The 21,250-nt window shown below is 30.6% G+C and overlaps 2 protein-coding genes across 2 annotated transcripts; one reads left to right on the top strand and one right to left on the bottom strand.

Moving 5' to 3' along the window:
• Positions 1-704: 704 nt before the first annotated feature.
• Positions 705-16,337, bottom strand: LOC113369807 (transferrin-like). Its single transcript, XM_026610380.1, has 16 exons — positions 16,276-16,337; positions 15,992-16,093; positions 14,515-14,617; positions 11,547-11,686; positions 11,088-11,206; positions 9,999-10,158; positions 9,752-9,909; positions 7,814-8,018; positions 6,038-6,200; positions 5,848-5,974; positions 3,993-4,177; positions 3,706-3,863; positions 3,481-3,642; positions 3,104-3,231; positions 920-1,063; positions 705-838 (listed from the first exon to the last, which is right to left on the bottom strand). Exons 2-16 carry the CDS (start codon positions 16,062-16,064, stop codon positions 749-751), a joined length of 2,115 nt encoding a protein of 704 aa, XP_026466165.1. The 5' UTR covers positions 16,065-16,093; positions 16,276-16,337; the 3' UTR covers positions 705-748.
• A 4,090-nt stretch (positions 16,338-20,427) lies between these two features.
• On the top strand, positions 20,428-21,180 carry LOC113370675 (huntingtin-interacting protein K-like). Its single transcript, XM_026611370.1, has 3 exons — positions 20,428-20,618; positions 20,688-20,795; positions 21,085-21,180. Exons 1-3 carry the CDS (start codon positions 20,463-20,465, stop codon positions 21,178-21,180), a joined length of 360 nt encoding a protein of 119 aa, XP_026467155.1. The 5' UTR covers positions 20,428-20,462.
• The last annotated feature ends 70 nt before the right edge of the window (positions 21,181-21,250 follow it).

Raw genomic sequence — 21,250 nt, 5'->3', positions numbered from 1 at the left:
TTCATGTCCGGTTTATGTCCGGAATATCCCGCGCGGGATATCCTACAGAACGTCCCATAGGTGCGACATATTAACATGTTTCGGATAAGATCAGGATAAGCGGGATATCCGTAAGGCTATCGCAGGGACAATGAATGTCCGCGCGTGGATATCCTGTGGACGTTTTCCAGGATGTCTTGTGTTGTCTGGGGACTTGAATGAAAGAAATACCAATTTGTTGCTATTATTGCGAATAAATAATTTTTCTATCATATACATTATTGCATGTAAGTAATCCATGTCGAGAGGGATGTTAGGAATATTTTGTACGTTTTATTTATATTAAAATACTTTTATTTCATTTGTGAAATTTTAACAAAATAAATTTATGTGCGTATTGAAGTTTACAAATTTTGATGTATTAATTAATCTTATATATATATATATATATATATATATATATATATATACATATATATATCAGCGTTTTTTTCAAGCACACTGTGATCTTTATAATATAATATAATATGTGATATGTTAAATTAATCGAGCGGTTTATTCAAAGGATAATTTTAATACATCTAATTACCAATTTTTAATTGAAATGTAAATTAATTAACTAGCACATGTTCTCCGTCAAGAAAGATGGCCGTTATTTATCAATGGCCGTCACGATAAATAAACATAACACAAACTTACATACAAATTCTAATCAATTTGTGATTTGAATAATTTCATAAATGACATGACAATTAAGTATGAAATTTCTTTATGAACACATAATTTCTTTAACAATATTTTGATATTCTGTGTAAGATGTTTTGGAATCTTCCAGCGCTTCCAAGCCTGTTGCATCATCCTAAAATAATTAATGTAAATTTGAATATTTTTATGTGACATAAGGTATAAAAGTAGCATAAAATCATATATTTAGTCATACTGGGAATAATAAGTTTCCTTTTCCTTTAAATGAACCAAAAAGTTTGAATAAATCAGGTCTTTCGGTGTACAGTTCGGCAGTCGAAATCAGAGCATGCTTGATTGCATCCACCTCATTTTCGGTTTTAGTGTTGCTCGTCATAACCTACGTAAATGCAAAAAGAATTATAAAATAGGCTTGAAACTCAGTAATATATACATACTAAAGGGTATGGGCGTGTTTCCATACAGAATCGGCCCCACCCTGGTATTTAAATGGTTTTCATGCCATTTTAGAGGTCTTTTCGAAAAAATACAATATTAATTTTTAACTCCCCATTTTATCATTTGGCCGAGATATCAGTGAAAACATGTGAAGGTGGCCCTTTTTTTCAAAATCTCTTATTGTCGGAAATGCAAAAGGTATCGAAAAAATGTTAACGCCATTCTATTTACACTGATCTTGTCTATGTTGTGTTTTTTTAAATTATATTTTTAACAGCAATCAGAACCTTACGTCCTATGAGCTGTTGGGCTGAAACTTCTCCTTACTTCGTATTTTTAGATGGTAAACCAATGGTTAATCCATCCATATTTGATGATTTTTGTTATTAGAATTAATATAATAGGGCTGACTTTTTATTGGTGCAGCAATCCCGGGCAAGGGCTATTTTCACTTGGAAACATATTGCTATCTATATTTCCAAGTGAAAATCGTTGTCACTGCTGCCTGACAACAGGCTGCTCGAAGTGGGTATCGAACCCGGGACCTCTGAAACAAGACCCGTCGCTCTTAACCGCTTACCTAAGGGCTAGCCCTTGTCTATGTTGTACCGGCAGCGCGTGTACTAGTTTAAGTTTTTCCAAATCTTGACCACAAGTTCCACCTACATTTGAATGAATTTCTGAATAACAAAAGAAAAATGTACAGGCATTCGAATGATGCTAATTTAAAAATAGTCCATAGAGCCGCACTGGTAGGAAATGGAAAATGAAAATATATTTTCACTTTTTCATGCAGTAACGAATATTTTTTCACATCGTTTGTTATGAATAGACAAGATCAGCGTGAATAGAATCATAATTTTTCGATCTCTCATATTTCCGACAAAAAGTGAGTCGGAAAAAGGGACCACTTTCACATGTTTTCAATAGTATCTCGGCCAAATGATGAGCTAGGGAGTTGAAAATTGGTATATCGTATTTTCTCAAAAATACCTATAAAATGACATCAAAATCATTTGAATGCCGCCCATACCCTTTGATTTAAATTTTATCCTTTACGTACTTTACAATCTTTCTTGAATTTTGATATCATTTTAAAGGGAGTTCTTATTTACTCAAATTATGGAATTTTAAATTAATTTTTTTATTGTAATTTTTAAAATTTTGATGATTTTTTTTTTGAATACTATTTTTTGAATACTATTTCATAATACGAGGTCTGTTCAAAAAATACCCGGAATTACTAATAATTAAATTTTGCGGGTCTGGAGTGTCTGATTGTCAAAATTTTTTTTTTATTGTGTTGGTATACATGCCCCTAAAGTATGATGAAATTTTCAGCTATATTCACTGTTTACTTTGTCTGTGGTAGTCGCTAAGGTTCCGACGTGTTTTTCTGAGCTCGGCGATTTTTACAATGGAAGAATTGAAAAGTCAAAGAATTTGTATTAAATTTTGCGTAAAAAATGAAATAAAGTGTTGCAAAGTGCAAAAATTCACCAGATATGGCTCCGTGTGACTTTTTCCTATTCCCAAAGTTGAAGAGACCCATGAAAGGACGGCGGTTTTCCTCGATTGAAGAAAATCGCTGAGAGTGCTCAAGGACATATCAAAAAGTGAATATCAAGGGTGCTTCGAAAATTGGAAAAAACGCTGGCATAAGTGTATTATATCTGGGGGGGACTACTTTGAAGGGGACCACATTAATGTAGACGAATAAATAAATATTTTTTTGAAAAAACGAAAATTCCGGAAACTTTTTGAACAGACAGATGTATAACAGATGTATAATAATATTTTGTTTATTCAAAAGTTTACTATTTGTTAAATTTAATCATAGTTAAAGAAAATGCATAAACACTAGTTTAACTATAAACTTTCTTGTTGGTTCACACTATTGTATTGAATTTGGGCTTCTAGTTTATCAAATTACTAGTTCTTAATTGTTTTCATGTTTTAGGCGAATATCAAAAATACTTACCATATCTAGAGGAATTTTAACCAGGTGACATTCTTCAAATTGTTCCAATGATTTTCTACCGCCGTTTGGGCACAATAATTCATAATCTTCAGACTTAAATTTGTGAGCCCAATTTGGACCACCACCATCTACAAATGAAAAATTTTAAATAAATTGTAAGGTTCTATTATTTTGGCGATTTATGCAATGTGTCCTCTTCTTTGTAACCTTTTTATTGATAAACGCAGATTGTCATGTATAAATAATAAGTATATAAATATACTTTACTTGTATTGACAATATATGTAAATAAAATTTTAATGAAGTTTTATTTAAAATGCAGTTCAAACAATACATAATGAATAAAAATGATAAATTTAAATATTTGTTGCTAGTACCTGTGTTTGCTTTAACTGTTACATGGGGAACAAAAGCTACATCTCCATGGCCTTCAGCCAAGCAACGGAAAGCACCATTATGACCAAAGTATTCCTCTGAAAAATCGGCCAAACATTTGTCTGGATTCTTGCAAGCGCTGCATAATTTACTAAAATCTTTTCCTACAAATGGTTTATATATATTATAAATTCGGAAATGTATATCTTAGACAAATGTTAACGTACCTTCGGATCTATTTAAAGAACCAGGCAAACAACTGGCTTCGAAGAATTCAATTAAAGCACTTGCTCTAGGACAAGTTTCCTTTGATATTAATCCTTGTTTAAGTAAAACATGTACAGGAGCGATATAACCAGCTGGAGTGTATCCTCCGTGGCATGATCTGTAAAAATTAATGCAGTAAAATTATTTGTTCTAGATAAATGATAATTTTTAGATTAAATTTTTAGTATATATATATATATATATATGTATATCTAGTATATGTGTTTGTATCTATGTATATAATTACTTCTTTCCTCTAAGGTCAGCAAAAGATTGAATTGCGCTATCCTTGCGTACGATGGCTACTGCCCAGTATGATGATCCTTTGCCACCCCATTGGACACTCAAAATTGGGCGCAGATTGAATTTGGATTTACCTTCCAATGCAAGTCCTGCTTGCAAAGTGATTACATCGGCTCCATTTTCACTGATCTGGTTGAAAATTATTTTTAAGGTATTTATATATGACATACACTCATACATAAACATAATCTGTATATGTATTTTTTATTAGTAATGTTACACGTTTAGTATTGAAATATGTGACTGAAAATAGGAAAAAAATATATTATTGCTCATTTAAACCAAGAATATAATATAAAATCGCGAGAGACAATCATTGCGTGCTGACCATCATTTAACATGGTATTTTAAAGAAATTCAAATATGTATCACAATGAACATTAATATATTTGTTATCATTTTATTGAAAATTTCATGATATTAACAGAATGATTAGAAAATGTATATGTTTTACTTTTTACCATAGACCTCCTACTTTTAAGCGAGATTGAGATTCAACTCAAAGAGACCATATTTTTACAAGTAAGTACTCAAGTACTTGTAAAAATATGATAGCTTTGAATTGAATTTCAATGAAGGATAACACTTGTGGTTTTTCAGTAATTCGAGGACGCTGATTTCGAAAACAGTAACAGAAAGTTGCTAACAGCTCTAGTTTTTTAGATACGCCCAATACGGTAGTTTTACGCCAAATTACAATAAACAATACAACACACTTCATATCATGCATTCAAAAGTCTTTTTATATGATTTTCGAGGCCTGACTGATTTCGTCATGAGCTCCAACATTTGTCAGCCATCATGTTGGTGTTCCACCTTCCTTGATATCGCTCTTCCAAAGATATCAGGACTTTGGATTCCAAAGTCCTGATATCTTGGCGGATATTCTCGCCCTGCGATTCGCTAATATCTGTAAGATGTTCAAAAATACAAGTGCGGGTAATGAATTCAAATCAATTACATCAAATACAGTTTTTAATTATTTCCGTCTTCTCATTTAACGTTGGTTTCTTTCTCCATTACATTGTATGCAGAACATATTGATGTTCTAGGTTAGGATGTTCATCATTAGCATGAATAGGGTTCGTGTAGCTGATTGTAAGTTACAATCAGCTACACGAACTTACAATTTGTAAGTAGACCTCAATACCATTGGGTTTGTGGTTGAATTTATTTCATTGGTATTTACCACACAGAAGAGTCAATCGTCGTGGTGGTTGTGAAGTTTTTTTTATGAATGACGGGCGATATTAAAATTAGAGCATTTTTTGAGCAATTTTTTCACATAGTATGAAGAATCCATGTATACGCAATTCAGTTTCAAAGTGGTTAAAATACAAATTCCTTACGCAGTTTGACATAGATTGCCGGTTTTTGGCGAAAGCATATTAACAACCGATGTAACAAAAACTATCTGGATTATGCACACAACGTCTTGGAGCCATACCGAAAACAGTAAATAAAACTCGTTAAACTTTCGTTAACCTGCGATAATCATAGCCGAAATGACTAATTGGGGTAGTTCCCTAGAACTCAAAAACTAGAGCTGTTACGGAAAAACGAAAGGTATATTTGAAATCAGCGTGCAATTCTAAGTGTATTTAAAAAAAGTTCGTAGAAAAAAATTAAAATATCATTTTTGTCGCACAGTGTAAAAAGTACATTTTGATAAAAATCCACGTCTGCAGAATCGATTTTTAATAAATCGGTATAAATAAATTGGTGCAAATTAGAATAATATTTAATACATTAAAAATATATCTGGGCTCGCAACCTTTTGGGCCGGGGCATATTTATACCGTTTTCATGCATTCTCTTTCGTTAGCAGCAAGTACGCAATCATAGGCTGGTCTAATATCCCTGGAATATGCGCTCTTTCTTAGCTCTCTGCATTTTTTCAAAGCGATTTCAGAAGTTACACAAAACCTGATAGAAAATATAACTTTAAATACAAGTTACAGACAGTATATGCAATCTGTAATTGATTACCTTATTGTTTGTCTGGGCGTTCCAACATCCCTTTCAATAACATCGACATATTTTGCTTTGGTCAAATATTCTTGTGGGCTTATTATATCATTGTCAGCTACTAATGTTTTGTTATTTAATAATAAAACTGATGCAAACCATTTAGGTGATTCTTCAGTGTCACCTGGAAAATCATAAAAAATTGATATTATTCTATTTTGAACATAGTGGGGGAGTCCTTTAGTAAAATGTCCATTAATCACATGATAATTTTTCAAGCATTTTTAATCCCTCACGGTTTTGGTGATATTTAAAATTATCCCCCACCTCCACTCAACGTCACGTGTGTTTTTAGAACAAATTTTTAGACATCTAGGTAAAAAATGAATTTACGTGCATGATGTTTAATATGAGCGTGGTTCGCTTTTGTTTGAAATTTTTAGTCTGCGCATATTATTCGTCATGTTCATTCGTTAGGTGAAAACGCACCTTTACTAGATCTCCCCTTCCCTACATAATTTTTGTCAAACATTTCCACCCTTTCAAATCTCACGTTATTAATGGGCTATCCCAATAGGAAATTAATATTGTTCTTTCTATACTAAAAGTCTTAATCAACCACGAACAGTGCTGGATTACAGAAGGGGCAGTCGGGGCTACTGCCCAGGGCGGTAAATTTTTGGGGGCGGCAAAATTTGGATAGTGAGAAAAAAATTTTATACCATATAATTAACTTATTTTTTTAATAACATTTTTTATTTCAAGAAATATACTTAATTAAACATTATATAAATGCGATGCAAAATTTGGCAATTTGGCTAATATAAGGATACTTAAATGAGTTGAAAGTTTAAGAAAAATACTCGTATGTACTTCTGATCTCGAGATCACTTCAGATCACTTCCAAGCTTATAGCGCCGAAAAAAATTAAATTAGTGAAGCATGGCATTGTGCCTTACGGCAAGTTACTGAAACTTTCCGTACTGAAAATTATATTTTATAAAAAGCTTTAAAATTTGTTGAAAAATGCTGAAAATTGAATTTAAGAAACTCTTTTTTTATATTTCGATTTTTTTTTTGTAAATTATTAACTTTTATGTATTAAATTTATAAAAATTATATTTTATTTGAATGATTTGATTTCTATTGATAACGAGACGTGCTGATTAGTTATAGGCCAAGGTAGGTCCCAAAAATAATAATTCAGTTTTTGAAAAATGGAACGTCCAATATCATTAGAAGAAATTTACATGTATAGACAAAACGGAGAACTGATTAAATTTGTGGGAGGCAGGTCTAGCGGTTTCGATAATCCAATAAAAAATGTGAAAAAGAAACATTTGGCGGTCAAAAGTGATCATTAAACATATGCACATCAAATTATCATATATTTTAATAATAAGTATAAAATTTGTTTACATCTTACTATGGGTTCTGTATCATTATTTATTCGTTATCATGCGAGGCGACGCTTACACGCTTCTTTATTTTGTATTTGCATCTAAAGCAGGGCGATTGCTTTAAAAAAAGTTCTTTTTTCATTTTAATTTTTTATACGGGAAGTTCCAGCAATTTGCCTTAAGGCACGATGCCAAGCACCACTATTTATAGTATGTAATGCGTAATAAATTTTCTGCAATCAAATAGTAATTTTAATTTTAGAAAAATGATATATAAAAACTATTTTACCTAAAAATTCAGGGATGGGGCGGCATTTTTGTTAGTGCCCCAGGGCGCCAAATTTCTAAATCCGGCCCTGACCACGAATCTAAAAACAGTCTTAAGACCTTTACTTACCGAGGGCATCAAGTTGCTTCAATTTATTCCTGAGCTCTTGCACAGTAGCGTGCACGTCCGCGTTTGCAACGAATCCTTGCCAGGGCCTGGCCGCCCAGGAACAAGCTGGTCCGTCTATGTCTCTTTTGCTCCCATCGGGACACAAATATGCGAATTTTGTATGATCTTCCACACTATGAGTGGCAGGTAATACTCCAACTGGCAACTTTGTTATAAAGATACAAAACATATTATTGCAAGCACCCCGCAAAAATTAAATAATTATAATTAGTTCAGGTTTTCAAATGAAAAAGTGGATTTGTTAAGGCAAATTAACTGTATATTTCATCACTTTCTGCAATGTAGCTATTTTTCAATAAATATTTCAGGCAATTAATAAATTAAACTGGGGTGTATGGCATCGTGCCTTAAGGCAAATTGCTGGAACTTCCCGTACCGTAACAAAATGTTCGAGGAATACTGAATGTTTTCAAATAGATTATTATAGATATTGTAACATTATTGTAATTATTTTCGATATATAAAAAAACTAAAAAAAAATATATATATATATACAATTTTTTTTCCAAAATCAATTAATTTCTTAAGACAAGCAGAAAGTTCTTCGAATCATTTAAATCGGACGCTTAGTTCTCTCAAAAACTGCCATTTTTTACATATTTAGCTTCGTATCTTCAAAATGGCTGGGCCTGTCTTTGCCAAAAACTAATAAACACTTCTCCCAATCATTACTAATTGAATGTTTTTTAGATCATTCAAATCGGATACTCCGTTCTCTCAAACAGTCGATTTCTATTTTCTGCACTCGTTGCTCCGTATCTCCGAAACGGCTGGACCTGCCTTCGCCAAAAACTAATCAGCTCTTTTCCCTATCAATAGGAATCGAATGTTTTTTGAACCATCCAAATCGGTTGATCCGTGCGCCCGAAAACGTGAACGAAAAAATGCAGACAAACAAAACACACACACACACATCCATTTTTTCTGAGGTATGCCAAAATGTTCAGAAACCCTCAAAACGTGGAGAAATGCAAACATTTTCATTTTCTATTTTCGGCCCATTACTATAACTACCCTACAGGAAGTTAATAATTTTTTTATGACAATGTTAAATGTTAAATTTCTCCTCAAATTACTTGTTAGCTTACCGTATGGTAGAAGTTATAGTAACCGCAAAAAATCGAAAATGAAAACTTTTCTATAACTTAGAAAAAATGGATGTACGTGTGCGTGTGTGTATCTGTGTGTGTGTGTATTCAAATACAAATTTTCGCCGACAATTTCGGGCACACAAATCAACCGATTTGAATAATTTAAAAAAAAATCTATTTCTATTAATGGGGAGACGTGCTGATTATTTTTTGGCAAAGGCAGGTCTAGCCGTTCTAAAGATACGGGGCAAAAAGTGCCAAAAATGGTATTACAGTTTTTGAGAGAACGGAGTGTCCGATTTCAATGATTCAAATACATTTTACTTGTTTTGACGAAACGAAACACAGATTAAATTTTTGAAAAGGCAAGTCCAGAGGTTTTTGAAGATCCAATAAAAGAGTGAAAAAAAAGCCATTTGGCGATCAAAAATGATAATTAGACATATACCCATCAAGTTATCAGTAATTTTTTAGAGATTTTAATAATAAGTACAAATTATAATTTGTAAACATTTTGTCTCTAAACAAGCTAGGCGATTGCTTTGAAAAAAATGTTCAAAATTTTCAAAAATTTTCAAAATATAAAATAACCAAATTTTTTAAGAAAGTCAAAAATTTAAAAATTCTCAAAATCTAATTTTTTCAAAGTTTTCAAAAAATTTAAATGCTTTTTTTCTAATTCTAACTTTTGGTACGGGAAGTTTCAGCAATTTGCCTTAAGGCATGATGCCCTGCACCACGAGTTGTTACTTTACTTTTATGACCATAAAGATTTAATAAATCTTACCCCAAAGAATTTCCTGACGTAAATAACCTTCGTAAAAGCAACTTGTCCACCATTATGAGCTAAGCACCTCAAGGCACCATCATATCCTGAGTATAAATCGGGATAATCACATTTTTCTGGATGTTCACAGAGTTCGCATAAATTTGAATATGCCTTTTCTAGAAAAGAAAAGAAAGTAAAGAAAAATTAAAATTGAATACATTTGTTTGTTATTAAGGTGGCAACAATATTGTATTTGACTACTTACTTAACTTAGCATCGATTGTTGGATCTGGTGACCATTGACCAACTATGCAAGATTGCTTGAAAAGTCCGGAAAATGCTTTTAGTTCGTTTTCGCGTGGAGAAATTGTATTATCGTTTAGTGGACCTATCAAACCTAACTTTCTCAGCTTAGTTAAAGGTATCTGTAATTGAATTTTTTTTATTAAAATGAATAATATTTTTCTAATATTATTTATTTATATAAGTGCTTAGGTATAGAAATCTGAAATTATCAAGAAACTTGTAAAAAATATTTCTTTTATTTCTTTTTTTTCGATTTTGCATTAATTGTTTATTTATTTGACGTATTCAAACATATATTATATTAATTATGCATGAATCAATATTTTATTACGTCGGGCAAGTGTCTTCTTAGCAACCTTCGTTGTCCTCGAATAAAAGTTTAAATGTTGTTAACCAATTTTTTCGTCTGGGAGATGAAATATATATTATCATATATGCATAAAAGCTTGATTTGCAAAAAATACAAAGAACCTTGAATTTTATAGATGTTGTTAATGCATTCACATGTTTCTGTCGTATTTAATTCGAGTTTTATCCATAATTTTATCATTGTTTATCATTACTCATTCAATACATTATTTCATTTGACTCATTAAATATTATTATATGTAATAGTAACATATGTATGTTTATTACATGTACACCGTCATTCAGATATGTATTTGCATTCATACTTAAATTAAGATTATGGCGTTTAATAAATGCTCACCTGGAATTGTTTATTTTAACTCATCAGAAAACAGAGCTGAGAAGTATTTTTCATTGCAAAATAAAAATTTTTTTATATGGACGTAAAAGGTAATAATCTTCAAGGAGAGTATATTTATTAAATTTACCCGACTTTTGAACATAAAAATACTTGGGTTCATTATTACTATAAAACAAGTTCGCTTCATGTTTGATTGCGTTTTTAATTTATTAGATTCTTGACTCGACAATGAGTGAAAATAATCAACAAATCAAATCAATTATTTCATCCTTTGAAAGCAAACGATAATTATAAGTTTTTGACTGCAGAAAAATTATCAAAAGTGTTCATAAAAATTACCTTGTATCCAACATTTCTTCCTATGCCAGTGTGGCAACTATTCAAACCTCGCAATCCAGTGATATTTGCTATATCAAGATTTTTATGAATTACAGCCACACCTTCATATCGAAATTCAGCTGAAAAAGACACAAATTTTAAAACCCAATTCATCTAATTTCGAACTGCCTTTCAAAAATATTTTTAAATTATTAATACCGGCTCAATGTTTATACCCCTTAACTGTATAATGATCGTGTGATTATCGCGATAAACTAATTAATTCAAATCAAAACTCAAATCGTCGATTTTGAATTCGTTTTTGTTAATCAAAGGAAATCAGTATTGCTAATAAAATTAATAACACAACAAGTTCAAAAGATCATCAAGGTTTGACCTCAATGTTCATATAATCATAATTATAATAAAGCACATTATGTTATGAAAAAATAATTCTTATTGATAAAATTTTACAAATACCTTGTGGCTCATCTTTGGTTCTGATTTCTTTTATTACTTCGAAGTCTTGGTTTGGTAAGTGATAAGCAACATACATATCTTCAGGATCAACAGCTGCAAAATCGGCTTGCCTTTCGATGATTTTGTCCAAACATTCGATTCTGTAATATATTTATTATAATTCAAGTACGATTGATTATTAGTCAAATCGGTCAGTTTTTTAATACTCTGAAATATTTGTTATAAAAATGAAATCAAACTACGCGCTGATTTGCAAACAGGCGGATCGCGGGTAAAAATCTCCGTCACGATGTCACGAACAATTCTGATATCGAGCAGTAGCGATATCAATTTTTACTTGGTAATATAGATCTTAAATATGTTTCCAAGTAATAATAGCTCTTCTCGGGCATTGCTGCACCATTCTAAAATTACCATCTAAAAATACGACTTAAGGAGAAGTTTCACTATATATATATATATATATATATATATATATATATATATATATATATATACATAGCTGGGCACCGTTAATCAAAAAGTTAACTTCGTTAATCGTTAATCCGCTACAAAAAAAGTTAGCTTCGTTAAACGTTAAAGCGTTACATTTCGGAATAATTAACGCAAGTTAACGTTAATCGTTAATCCGTTAATATGTGTAAAATTACATTTTTATATTGTTGCGTTAGTGAACTTAAAAAACTTATTGGTTTAGGTTCTGGAAGTTAACAGGTTATGAATAAAACAAAATACTTGTATAATTCAAATGTGTAATTCAACTCCTTCAGCGACGCGCTTTATGCACACACCGTGATAATAACGCTATTAGTCAACTTTCTGTTTTTATGATTGCATATTGTTTTTACAAGAATTTTTTTCTAAATAAAGGGAAAGAGTTTTTTTGCGAAAAATAGGAAACGCGCGACGGGTTAAGCGTCGGGTATTAGGTGCATATTTCTCTTCATGAACATTAACATGTTGAAGTTCTCGTCTGAAAGCGAGGCTCGTTTTGGTGTCAAAATGTCTTTACCCGTGGAAAACAAACGTTCAACTGCAGCGCTTGAGGGTATAGCAGTATTGTATTTAATAAATTGATTTATGAATATCTGTTCCCCGAGGAATGCAGCATCGTTGAACAAGTCTTTTGAACATGTTGGCACTGTTCATCATTCACGAGTGGTCCAAATCTTTTCTCTATGTCATTTAATAAGGCATTGGCTAAAGCTGTGCCGTGCGGTAAATAGTAATAATTGGCAGGGCCGTGCCTGGGTATGTGGCCGCCTGCGTGCGAGCATATAAATGGCCGCCCTTAAAAATAGCATAATAGGAAAATATCCAATATGTTCTCACGAAAAAAATCGTCTTGTAATTTTCAAGTTTTCTCGACATTTTAAGTCATTCTGAATCGTTTGAAAGCCGATTTTTGAATTTTCGGCAACGTTTTCTCAAAAACGGTTAAATCCAATTCAAAAGTTTAAAAGTCATTTGATGTAACTAGATAATGACTAGCGCCTGTCAGTTTTGTGCGACGATCGGCCAAGCTGTTTCTAATCAACAAAAAAATATAAAATTTATTGTACACGTTTTAGCCAAAAATTCTGCATCGATTTTAAAAATTCAGGAACTGTTTGAAATATATCATTTAGGAATCGTGCTGATTACTTCTAAGAGATCGGTCGGTTCGTTTCTTCGTGTTTAATTGGTGAATATTGCTTTACGATGATATTTATAAAACTTTTTTGGCGATAGTGATCATGGTCCCTAAGATAACTACATATTTCGACCCACATTAAGTCATTTTAATTTTTAAAATCTGTACTATCAAAGATTGCAAAAATGAGCGGCGCTTTTTTACGTGAGTCAAAATTTCATCTTTAGTGGACCTTTTCTCAAAAATGCACAATCCCATTTGAAAAATCGTCAAAATTCGTAAATTCGATAAGCACTCGTGCTGCTTAGTTTTGCCTTTAGAATTTTCAAAAAAGTCTCAAATTTTTAATTAGTGAATTGATTTTAAAAATTCAAAAACCATTACAAACGTTTTCCATTTGAGAATCTTGCTGATTAAATTTTGTCAATAATCGACGAGTCGTTTTTCAGTTATTGATTAACAAATTGCTTTGGAAATTTGGATCTTGTTTTTAATTTACTACAGTTTGTTTCTTGTTCAATAATATGTAATTTTTAAACTATTTATAAAACATAACTAATATTTTTAGAAAATTTGTACAAAATTGAATAATCTGCGATAGTTTTTCACATTGCAATGTACTCATGAATTAATATATTTTCATTGTTAAGTCGATTATTAACACATGTTGGATACTTCATGCAACTTGATTTAGGCAAAGTTGCCACTTACACCAAGTTTATAACTTATAAATTATTTAGAAACAGAGTCGCATTCAATAGGGCCGCCTTTGGCTGATTTTTAGTACGGTATTTTTGGTCTTTTAGATATATACAGCGGACTTTACGGCAGCGAATGAGTTCAGCGGACTTTGAGCTTGGCGCCTCTTAATCCAACAGTCTTTTAATTTGGCCGCCTTTTAATTCAGTAGACTTTTAATGCAACAGCTATTTATTTCGACCATTTTTGTTATGGCCGTCTTTGAATTTGTTCTTTTTTTCATTTGGCCGCCCCTCGGCCGTCTCAAAAGGCGGCCGCCTGCGTGCGGTGCACGCACTGCACGCTGGCCAGGCACGGTCCTGGGCATTGGATTAACGATTAACGGACTTCTGGCATTTTAACGGAAGTTAACGTGTCCGTTAACATTTTCAAAAGTTAACTTAAAAGTTAATCCGTTAATCAAAATGTTAACTTCGTTAATTAACGATTAACGGATTAACGAGTTAATGCCCAGCTATGTATATATATATATATATTTTATATATATATATATATATATATATATATATATGTATATATATATATAGGATGTAACTTGCTATTAAAATATGATAAAAAAATTGTATTTCATTATACCTGTCCCGTCCCTCAATGCACTCCATTGTCGCCCCGTCCTGGGTTACAACTTGCGACATTTCTTGGCAAGCCCTGAAGGCAGTTTCAGGAACGCACATTTTGTCTAAAAGTTAAAATTTGTTGTTTAATATTAACTCATTAACCCTAAAACGGTATTTTATTCAGAGCGGCAATGGTATCTATACGCTTCCTAGGCGTGAGCCTTAATTATTGCATTTTACAACTTAACAAGTGACTTTTTTTCCGTTTTTTGTCATTGTATACTTTATGATATCATCAAAGGTTATTTGAGAAAATATAAAACTCTGGTTTAGTTTTTTTATTTTTACAAAATTTTCATAACAAAAGTACCATCACCATTCATTATTGTCTTGATGTACGCCTCGGAGGCGTGCATATACCGTTCTAGAGTTAAAATATTACTAATGTATTTTTTTAAATTTTTAACAATAATAAAAGGTAATTTTTTAACAATATTTCTTCAAATGTAGTTGAAGTCATTTACTAAAGTAGCATTTTAACATATTTGATAAGGGACCTATATTTTATAAAATATAAAAACAATATGGTGCAGGTCAAAAGTTTCATTTTTTTATTAAAAAAATCTTGTTGAATGAAATTATATAGCACACTTGGTTTTGCCGTCAAATTATATCTTGAACCTTGCTATAATTGTATAGTTAACCAAATTTGAGATGGTCATATATAAATAAGAGGGCATATCACCCATTGTTTCATTCTTAAAATACTAATAACTAAAATTAATGAATTAAAATAAGTACACATGTTCATGCTAATTGATAATTTTAAACTTTTACTAACTGAAGAAGCTGCTTTATCGACCATAAAACCATAAAAGTATTGTCTGGAAAATGCAGACTGAAAAATAATCTTTAAATAATGATTTAAAAATTGTTTTAAAATTTAGGTAAACATTGTTGAAAACAATATACAGAAACAAGAATGTATTAATAAAATTAGAACTCAAAATTTCAAAATGTTAAGGATTGATATTTAGTACAAATTACAATATCAATACAAATTACAATATGATAGAAATAAATATTTCACAAGAATAAGATGTAATTAATTATAATTAGTACCGGCGGTTAGTAAATATCATTTTATTGTTTTTAAAATCCCATAAGTTATAGTATTCGCAAAAAATCGAAAATGTTAATTTTATATTACTGTTTAATCGTACCATTTATAATATTTTACCATAAGTCATGCGTAAGACTGTGATATTTTCTCTTCCAGCGCGTTTTTAAAGAAGTTCAAAATTTTCAAAAAGACCACAAAAAAACTTTTTGAATTTTAAATTTTCAAAATTATAAATTACGGTACGGAAAGTTTCAGCAATTTAAGGCACGAACCCATGCACAACTATTTTTTTTAAATGCTTAATAAAGTAATATAATAGACTAAAGTATGTGCTTACATGTTTAATAAAAGTTTAAAAGATAGAAGTACTTACATGTATGTGTGGCAATAGAAAAAGGTATTAAAAGTACCGTGACTACAGTAGTCACACATGTTGAGGTAAACATGGTCTTAGCACTTCTTATTTTCCACCAACCTAGAAAATTATTTCATTTCACTTCCAATAAATAATTTCAATCATGATGTTATCAAATAATTTCAATAAAGCTCAAACGCTTAGAATTTATTAATTAATACTCTATGTATAAATATATAAATATTTCCAATAAATATTTCATTATTTTAATTACAATTATTATGATTCCATTTAATACATACTATTGCAACTTTTTGTGTTTCTCCACAAAACGACTGCGAAATACTGCTCAAATTGTTAACATCACCGTCTTCTTATACTCGTCGCAAAAAGATAATGTTATGGTTATTCACCGGCGACGATAAACTTGCCATTAATACTTGATGATATAATACAAGTCATATTTTTTATTAAAACAAAAACAAACTAGTAGGCTAATACTGCAGATTTGCAGAACTGCGGATTTAATTATTTTCGTAGTACAAAACATATATTTTTTTTAACTTATTAGTTAGGCGCTTGAATTAGAATAAATTGCTATTCAAAAACATTATAAATTATAATTATTTTATTATGAATGAATGATAATACATAGTTTTTTGACTCTATTAGAAATTGTGTTAATATATAAATATAATTAAAACTAATGAAAACTGATTCATTTTTAATATATAGATCTAGTTCTATGATCAAAGTTTTTAACAAAATATGGACAAAAAAGTTTTTCTGTCATGATTTCACATAATTTAGTAAATATTTTATATAATATTCATGTTTAAATATTATCTCATCGATTACTACACATATTTTGAAATAAACATATTATTTATAAACAAAAGTTTTTCAATAAAGGCGAATCCTAGTTAAATATATATCGCTTGATTACAGTTTGTTTTAGTAGGGGTGATTTGTGATATTTTCAATTTATATTTAAAGTTAAAACTTTTTTCAAGAATAAGGTAAGTACAGTAGAATCTCGCTGATGCGACACTTTGATAGACCGACACCTCCAATAATCCGATACTCCCAGCTAGGGAATGCAATACCGGTATACCGGTATATACCGAATTACCGGTAAACCGCCCGATTTTTCGGCAGTATTTTTACTGGCATTTACCCCAAAAATACAAACGTTTCAAAGTTTGAAAATGCTATAGAAGAATCAAATTGTTTTAAATAACAATATTTAACAATTATAGTAACTTATTATTTATCTCGACAAAGTATCCGATCTTAAATTAATATAGAAAAATTATTTTTTTAAAATATTGGAGATTATGCTAATTTAGCACATCGGATACAGACAATACAGTTTATTGTAATAATGAAATATGATCTTTTATGAGTTTTTAGTCTTTCTTACTCATAAGTTTGTTTTTGGTGAAAAATTCTCAATATACTCGATAGTGACAATGAATTAATTAAATTGGATATGATTTTGGTAACTTATTATTTTAAAAAATAAAGTATTTGTTTTATATTAATGTTTTTATTGTTTAGTTGAATATAGATGTAGTTGTATATACATTTTTTTATATTTGTGCTAGTAACTTTCAATTTTGTTTACGTTTGTTTAAGATAATAAAAATACCGGTAATTTACCGGTATTCCGGTTTTAAAATGAAAAATTACCGAAATACCGGTATTGAAATTTTCCATCGGTATTGCATTCGCAGCTATCGAAGCGCTGAACAATTCTTTGGATCAGTTGGAAAATTTTTCGCCATTTCATTATGACTTTTTCACTATAATCCAGTAATCCGACAACTTCTGGTTTTTAAATTTCAGATTGGCGCGATTCTACTGTTTATATAAGTAATTAGTATTTAAGGCGTTTAAGAAATGGATATACGATTTAATATTAAGGTTGCTGCAAATTTAAATATATACCTATTTGTTATTTTTTACATAGAAATTTATTTTTAGTCTTATCCAATTGCTTCTTTCAATATTTAAAATGAAAGGAATACTAGTGGCTTTCTACTCACTATCATTTATTTGATAATCGAAATTTGGCTCATATACATACACATATAGTTTCTTAAATTTTGTCCAATGTCCTAAACGATTCAGGCAAAAACATTAACTTCTCCTTTGGCAAGTATTGGGATGAAACAATTTTTTTTCTACATGAAAAATATGATATCATATACTGAAAGTTCACACATTCAAAGATTTTTCTTTACATTTTTTGATTTGTAGTTTAGTATTCCATCTTGCATTATATATTTTGTTTTGTTTTATTTATTTTAAGGATATTAACCAATATTGCTTATCTGCAAATGGTATTCCCAGTTTTATTCAACTTCTCTTGTTAGTTAATCAGTTCCGAGAAATTTCCCATGTTTATGAAATGATAAAATATTTACTTATGCATAATTGCAAACAGTCTAGCTTTTTACAACCATTAAAGTTTAAGAAAAATTAATTTCATATGTTGAATATTTTTCTAATATATTTTCTTAATATTTAATAAGATATTAATTTAATAAAGCATGATTGGCAATGAAATAAATAATGGTGCAATCATTCAAATTATATTTTGTTTTGTACGAAAATTTAGAATAAGAATTGTAATATAATATTTAATTAAAATCATAAATAAACATGTATAAATAAAGTAATTAATCGAATTAATCAGTTGAGTAGGGCGCTAAATTTGTTTATAGCCAACTATGGGCGAACGGTCGGAAACGTTTATTACCACGTACCACATTTTTGTTTCAAACTTTTCAAAAATTTTATTAAAATTATATTGGCATTGAAATTATATATGCATTAAAATTATATTTGCATTTCATTGAGACTAATTTTGAGACATATTATATTGCTCGTCCGTCCTCTGGGGTCGATGCCGGCCATAAAGAAAGTCAACTTTCCATGGCTCATCTTCTGTTAGATCATTCAGGTTTATTTGTATTTCTAATTATTTATGTCTCTGTTAAAAAGGCATCTAACATAGTATACGTTTCTTTTGTGAGTTTTTTAGAAGTTGCTAATAAGCGCATAAAACTTTCTTTAACATTCCAAAACAAGCTCTTAAACCCTAAACTTATCATGATGTGGATAATTCAAAAATGAAATAGTGGTCAAAAACCTCTACACAAACACCACAAAAGTTTTTTTCGCTGTTTTTTTTTTTTAAATTACTACTATCAATAATTAACTTCCCGTAGGGTAGTTATAATAATGGGCCGAAAATCAAAAATGACAATTTTTACATTTCTCCACATTTTGAAGATTTCTGAACATTTTGGCACACCTCAGAAAAAATGGGTGTGTGTGTGTTTTGTATGTCCGCATTTTTTCGTCCACGTTTTCGGGCGCACGGATCAACCGATTTCAGTGGTTCAAAAAACATTCGATTACTATTGATAGGGAGATGTGCTTATTAGTTTTTGGCAAAGGCAGGTCCAACCGTTACGGAGATACGGAGCGAAGAGTGCAGAAAATATAATTCGAGTTTTTGAGAGAACTGAGCATCCGATTTGAATGATCCAAAAAACATTCAATTTGTAATGACGGGTAGAAGTAGGAATTAGTTTTGGACAAATGCAGGTCCAGCCGTTTTGGAGATACCAAGCTAAATGTGCAAAAAATGGCAGTTTTTGAGAGAACCAAGCATCCGATTTTAATGATTTAAACAACTTTCTGCTTGTTTTGACAAAATAATTGCTTTTGGGGAAAATTTAATTCTGGCTGCAGTTCTAAAGATCACTTATATACTCTAAATAAATAATTATGACTTTGGAATTCAGTTTATATAATTCTTATAAATATTAGACAATATTAGTATTTCTATGATCTATTTGAACACATTTAATATTTTTTGAACATTTCGATCATTATGATACGGAAAGTTCTAGCAATTTGTCTTATTATTTATTTAAAGTATATAAGTGAGCTTTAGAACTTTAGTCAGAATTAAAATCAAAATCTGAATTATTTTCGATATAAAAAGCAATTATTTTGTAAAAACAAGCAGAAAGTTTTTTGAATCATTCAAATCGGTTGATCCGTGCGCCCGAAAACGTGGACGAAAAATTGTATCCATACGTACACAGACACACACACACATCCATTTTTTCTGAGAATAAGGTATGCCAAAATGTTGAAATTCCTTTAAAACGCGAAGAAATGTAAACATTTTCATTTTCGATTTTCGGCCCATCACTATGACTACCCTACGGGAAGTTAAAAATGTTTAAAAAAAATCAAAATCTTCCAAATGTTAAGAAAAAATGTCACATACACCTTGAGTTTAGTATTATCTAAAGTCTAGGGGTATCTCATTTAACATTTGATTGAAATACATCGCCATCTTTGACTTATACAAGACGAAACATAAAATAGATGGAGCAAATCTTCGAAAAATATAACCAAGCTTTTACATGCAATTGAGCGTGCTGTATTAAATTGACCCAAAATTATGGCAGATTTAGATGTAAATGGTGATCCAGTTACCGAAGATGTTTCTGACAAATCACAAAAGAAAACTGCAAAACATGACAGTGGTGTCGCCGATTTAGAAAGAGTTACTGATTATGCAGAAGAAAAAGAAATTTCTTCACAGGACATTTCTGGGGTAAACTAACCTATAATCATTGGGATTTAATGCATCACTCCAATAATTACTATAAAATTTAATATTTAGGCTCTATCACTTTATGGAGATAGACAAAATAAAGATGCTGCCGCTAGATTGGCCAGAGAAAGAGAGTTACAAAAAATTGCTATAAAAAAGGAAGATGTGGATTTAATGGTATGTATTTTTTGACACACATAGATCAAAACCTGACTAGAAGCATTAAAAGTAATAAACTGCACCAATTAAAAAGCTATGATTAAAACTATTCGAAATCAGACGAACGTGAGGGATTTGCTTATATATAGACTTAATCAAATATCTTATATATAGACTTCAAAATTAACATAACTGTGTAAAACACAGTCGGCTTGTTCTGTTTCTTTATTCAATTTAATTGTTCGATGGTTCAATGGCCATCTATTAATTGCATTTTATTGTCTCTAAACAAAAACATTTTTTCAAGGTGAATGAAATGGAAATCACACGAACACTTGCTGAAAGAACTCTGCGAGAGCATGGTGGCAATGTAGTTGATGCATTGGTATCATTAACAAATTAATTTGTTAAATAAATATTGTGTTCTATACTGTATATATGATTTTAATTAAAATATGTATAAGAATAAAGTC

This window comes from Ctenocephalides felis, unplaced genomic scaffold, assembly GCF_003426905.1.
Source record: "Ctenocephalides felis isolate EL2017-DRISC unplaced genomic scaffold, ASM342690v1 CF-g0.4_SCAFFOLD_01492, whole genome shotgun sequence".
In the NCBI taxonomy this organism is placed as follows: Eukaryota; Metazoa; Arthropoda; class Insecta; order Siphonaptera; family Pulicidae; genus Ctenocephalides; species Ctenocephalides felis.
This window is presented reverse-complemented; position numbering and strand designations above follow the sequence as displayed.

Excerpts from the sequence above, each read along its gene's own strand:
- LOC113370675 (XM_026611370.1), top strand. The coding sequence starts at position 20,463 with ATGGCAGATTTAGATGTAAATGGTGATCCAGTTACCGAAGATGTTTCT. Across the intron at positions 20,619-20,687 it reads CTTCACAGGACATTTCTGGG|GCTCTATCACTTTATGGAGA; the intron begins GTAAACTAACCT and ends TTTAATATTTAG. Across the intron at positions 20,796-21,084 it reads AGGAAGATGTGGATTTAATG|GTGAATGAAATGGAAATCAC; the intron begins GTATGTATTTTT and ends CATTTTTTCAAG.
- LOC113369807 (XM_026610380.1), bottom strand. The coding sequence starts at position 16,064 with ATGTTTACCTCAACATGTGTGACTACTGTAGTCACGGTACTTTTAATA. Across the intron at positions 11,207-11,546 it reads AACCAAAGATGAGCCACAAG|CTGAATTTCGATATGAAGGT; the intron begins GTATTTGTAAAA and ends TGTCTTTTTCAG. Across the intron at positions 3,232-3,480 it reads AACAGTTAAAGCAAACACAG|ATGGTGGTGGTCCAAATTGG; the intron begins GTACTAGCAACA and ends TTTCATTTGTAG.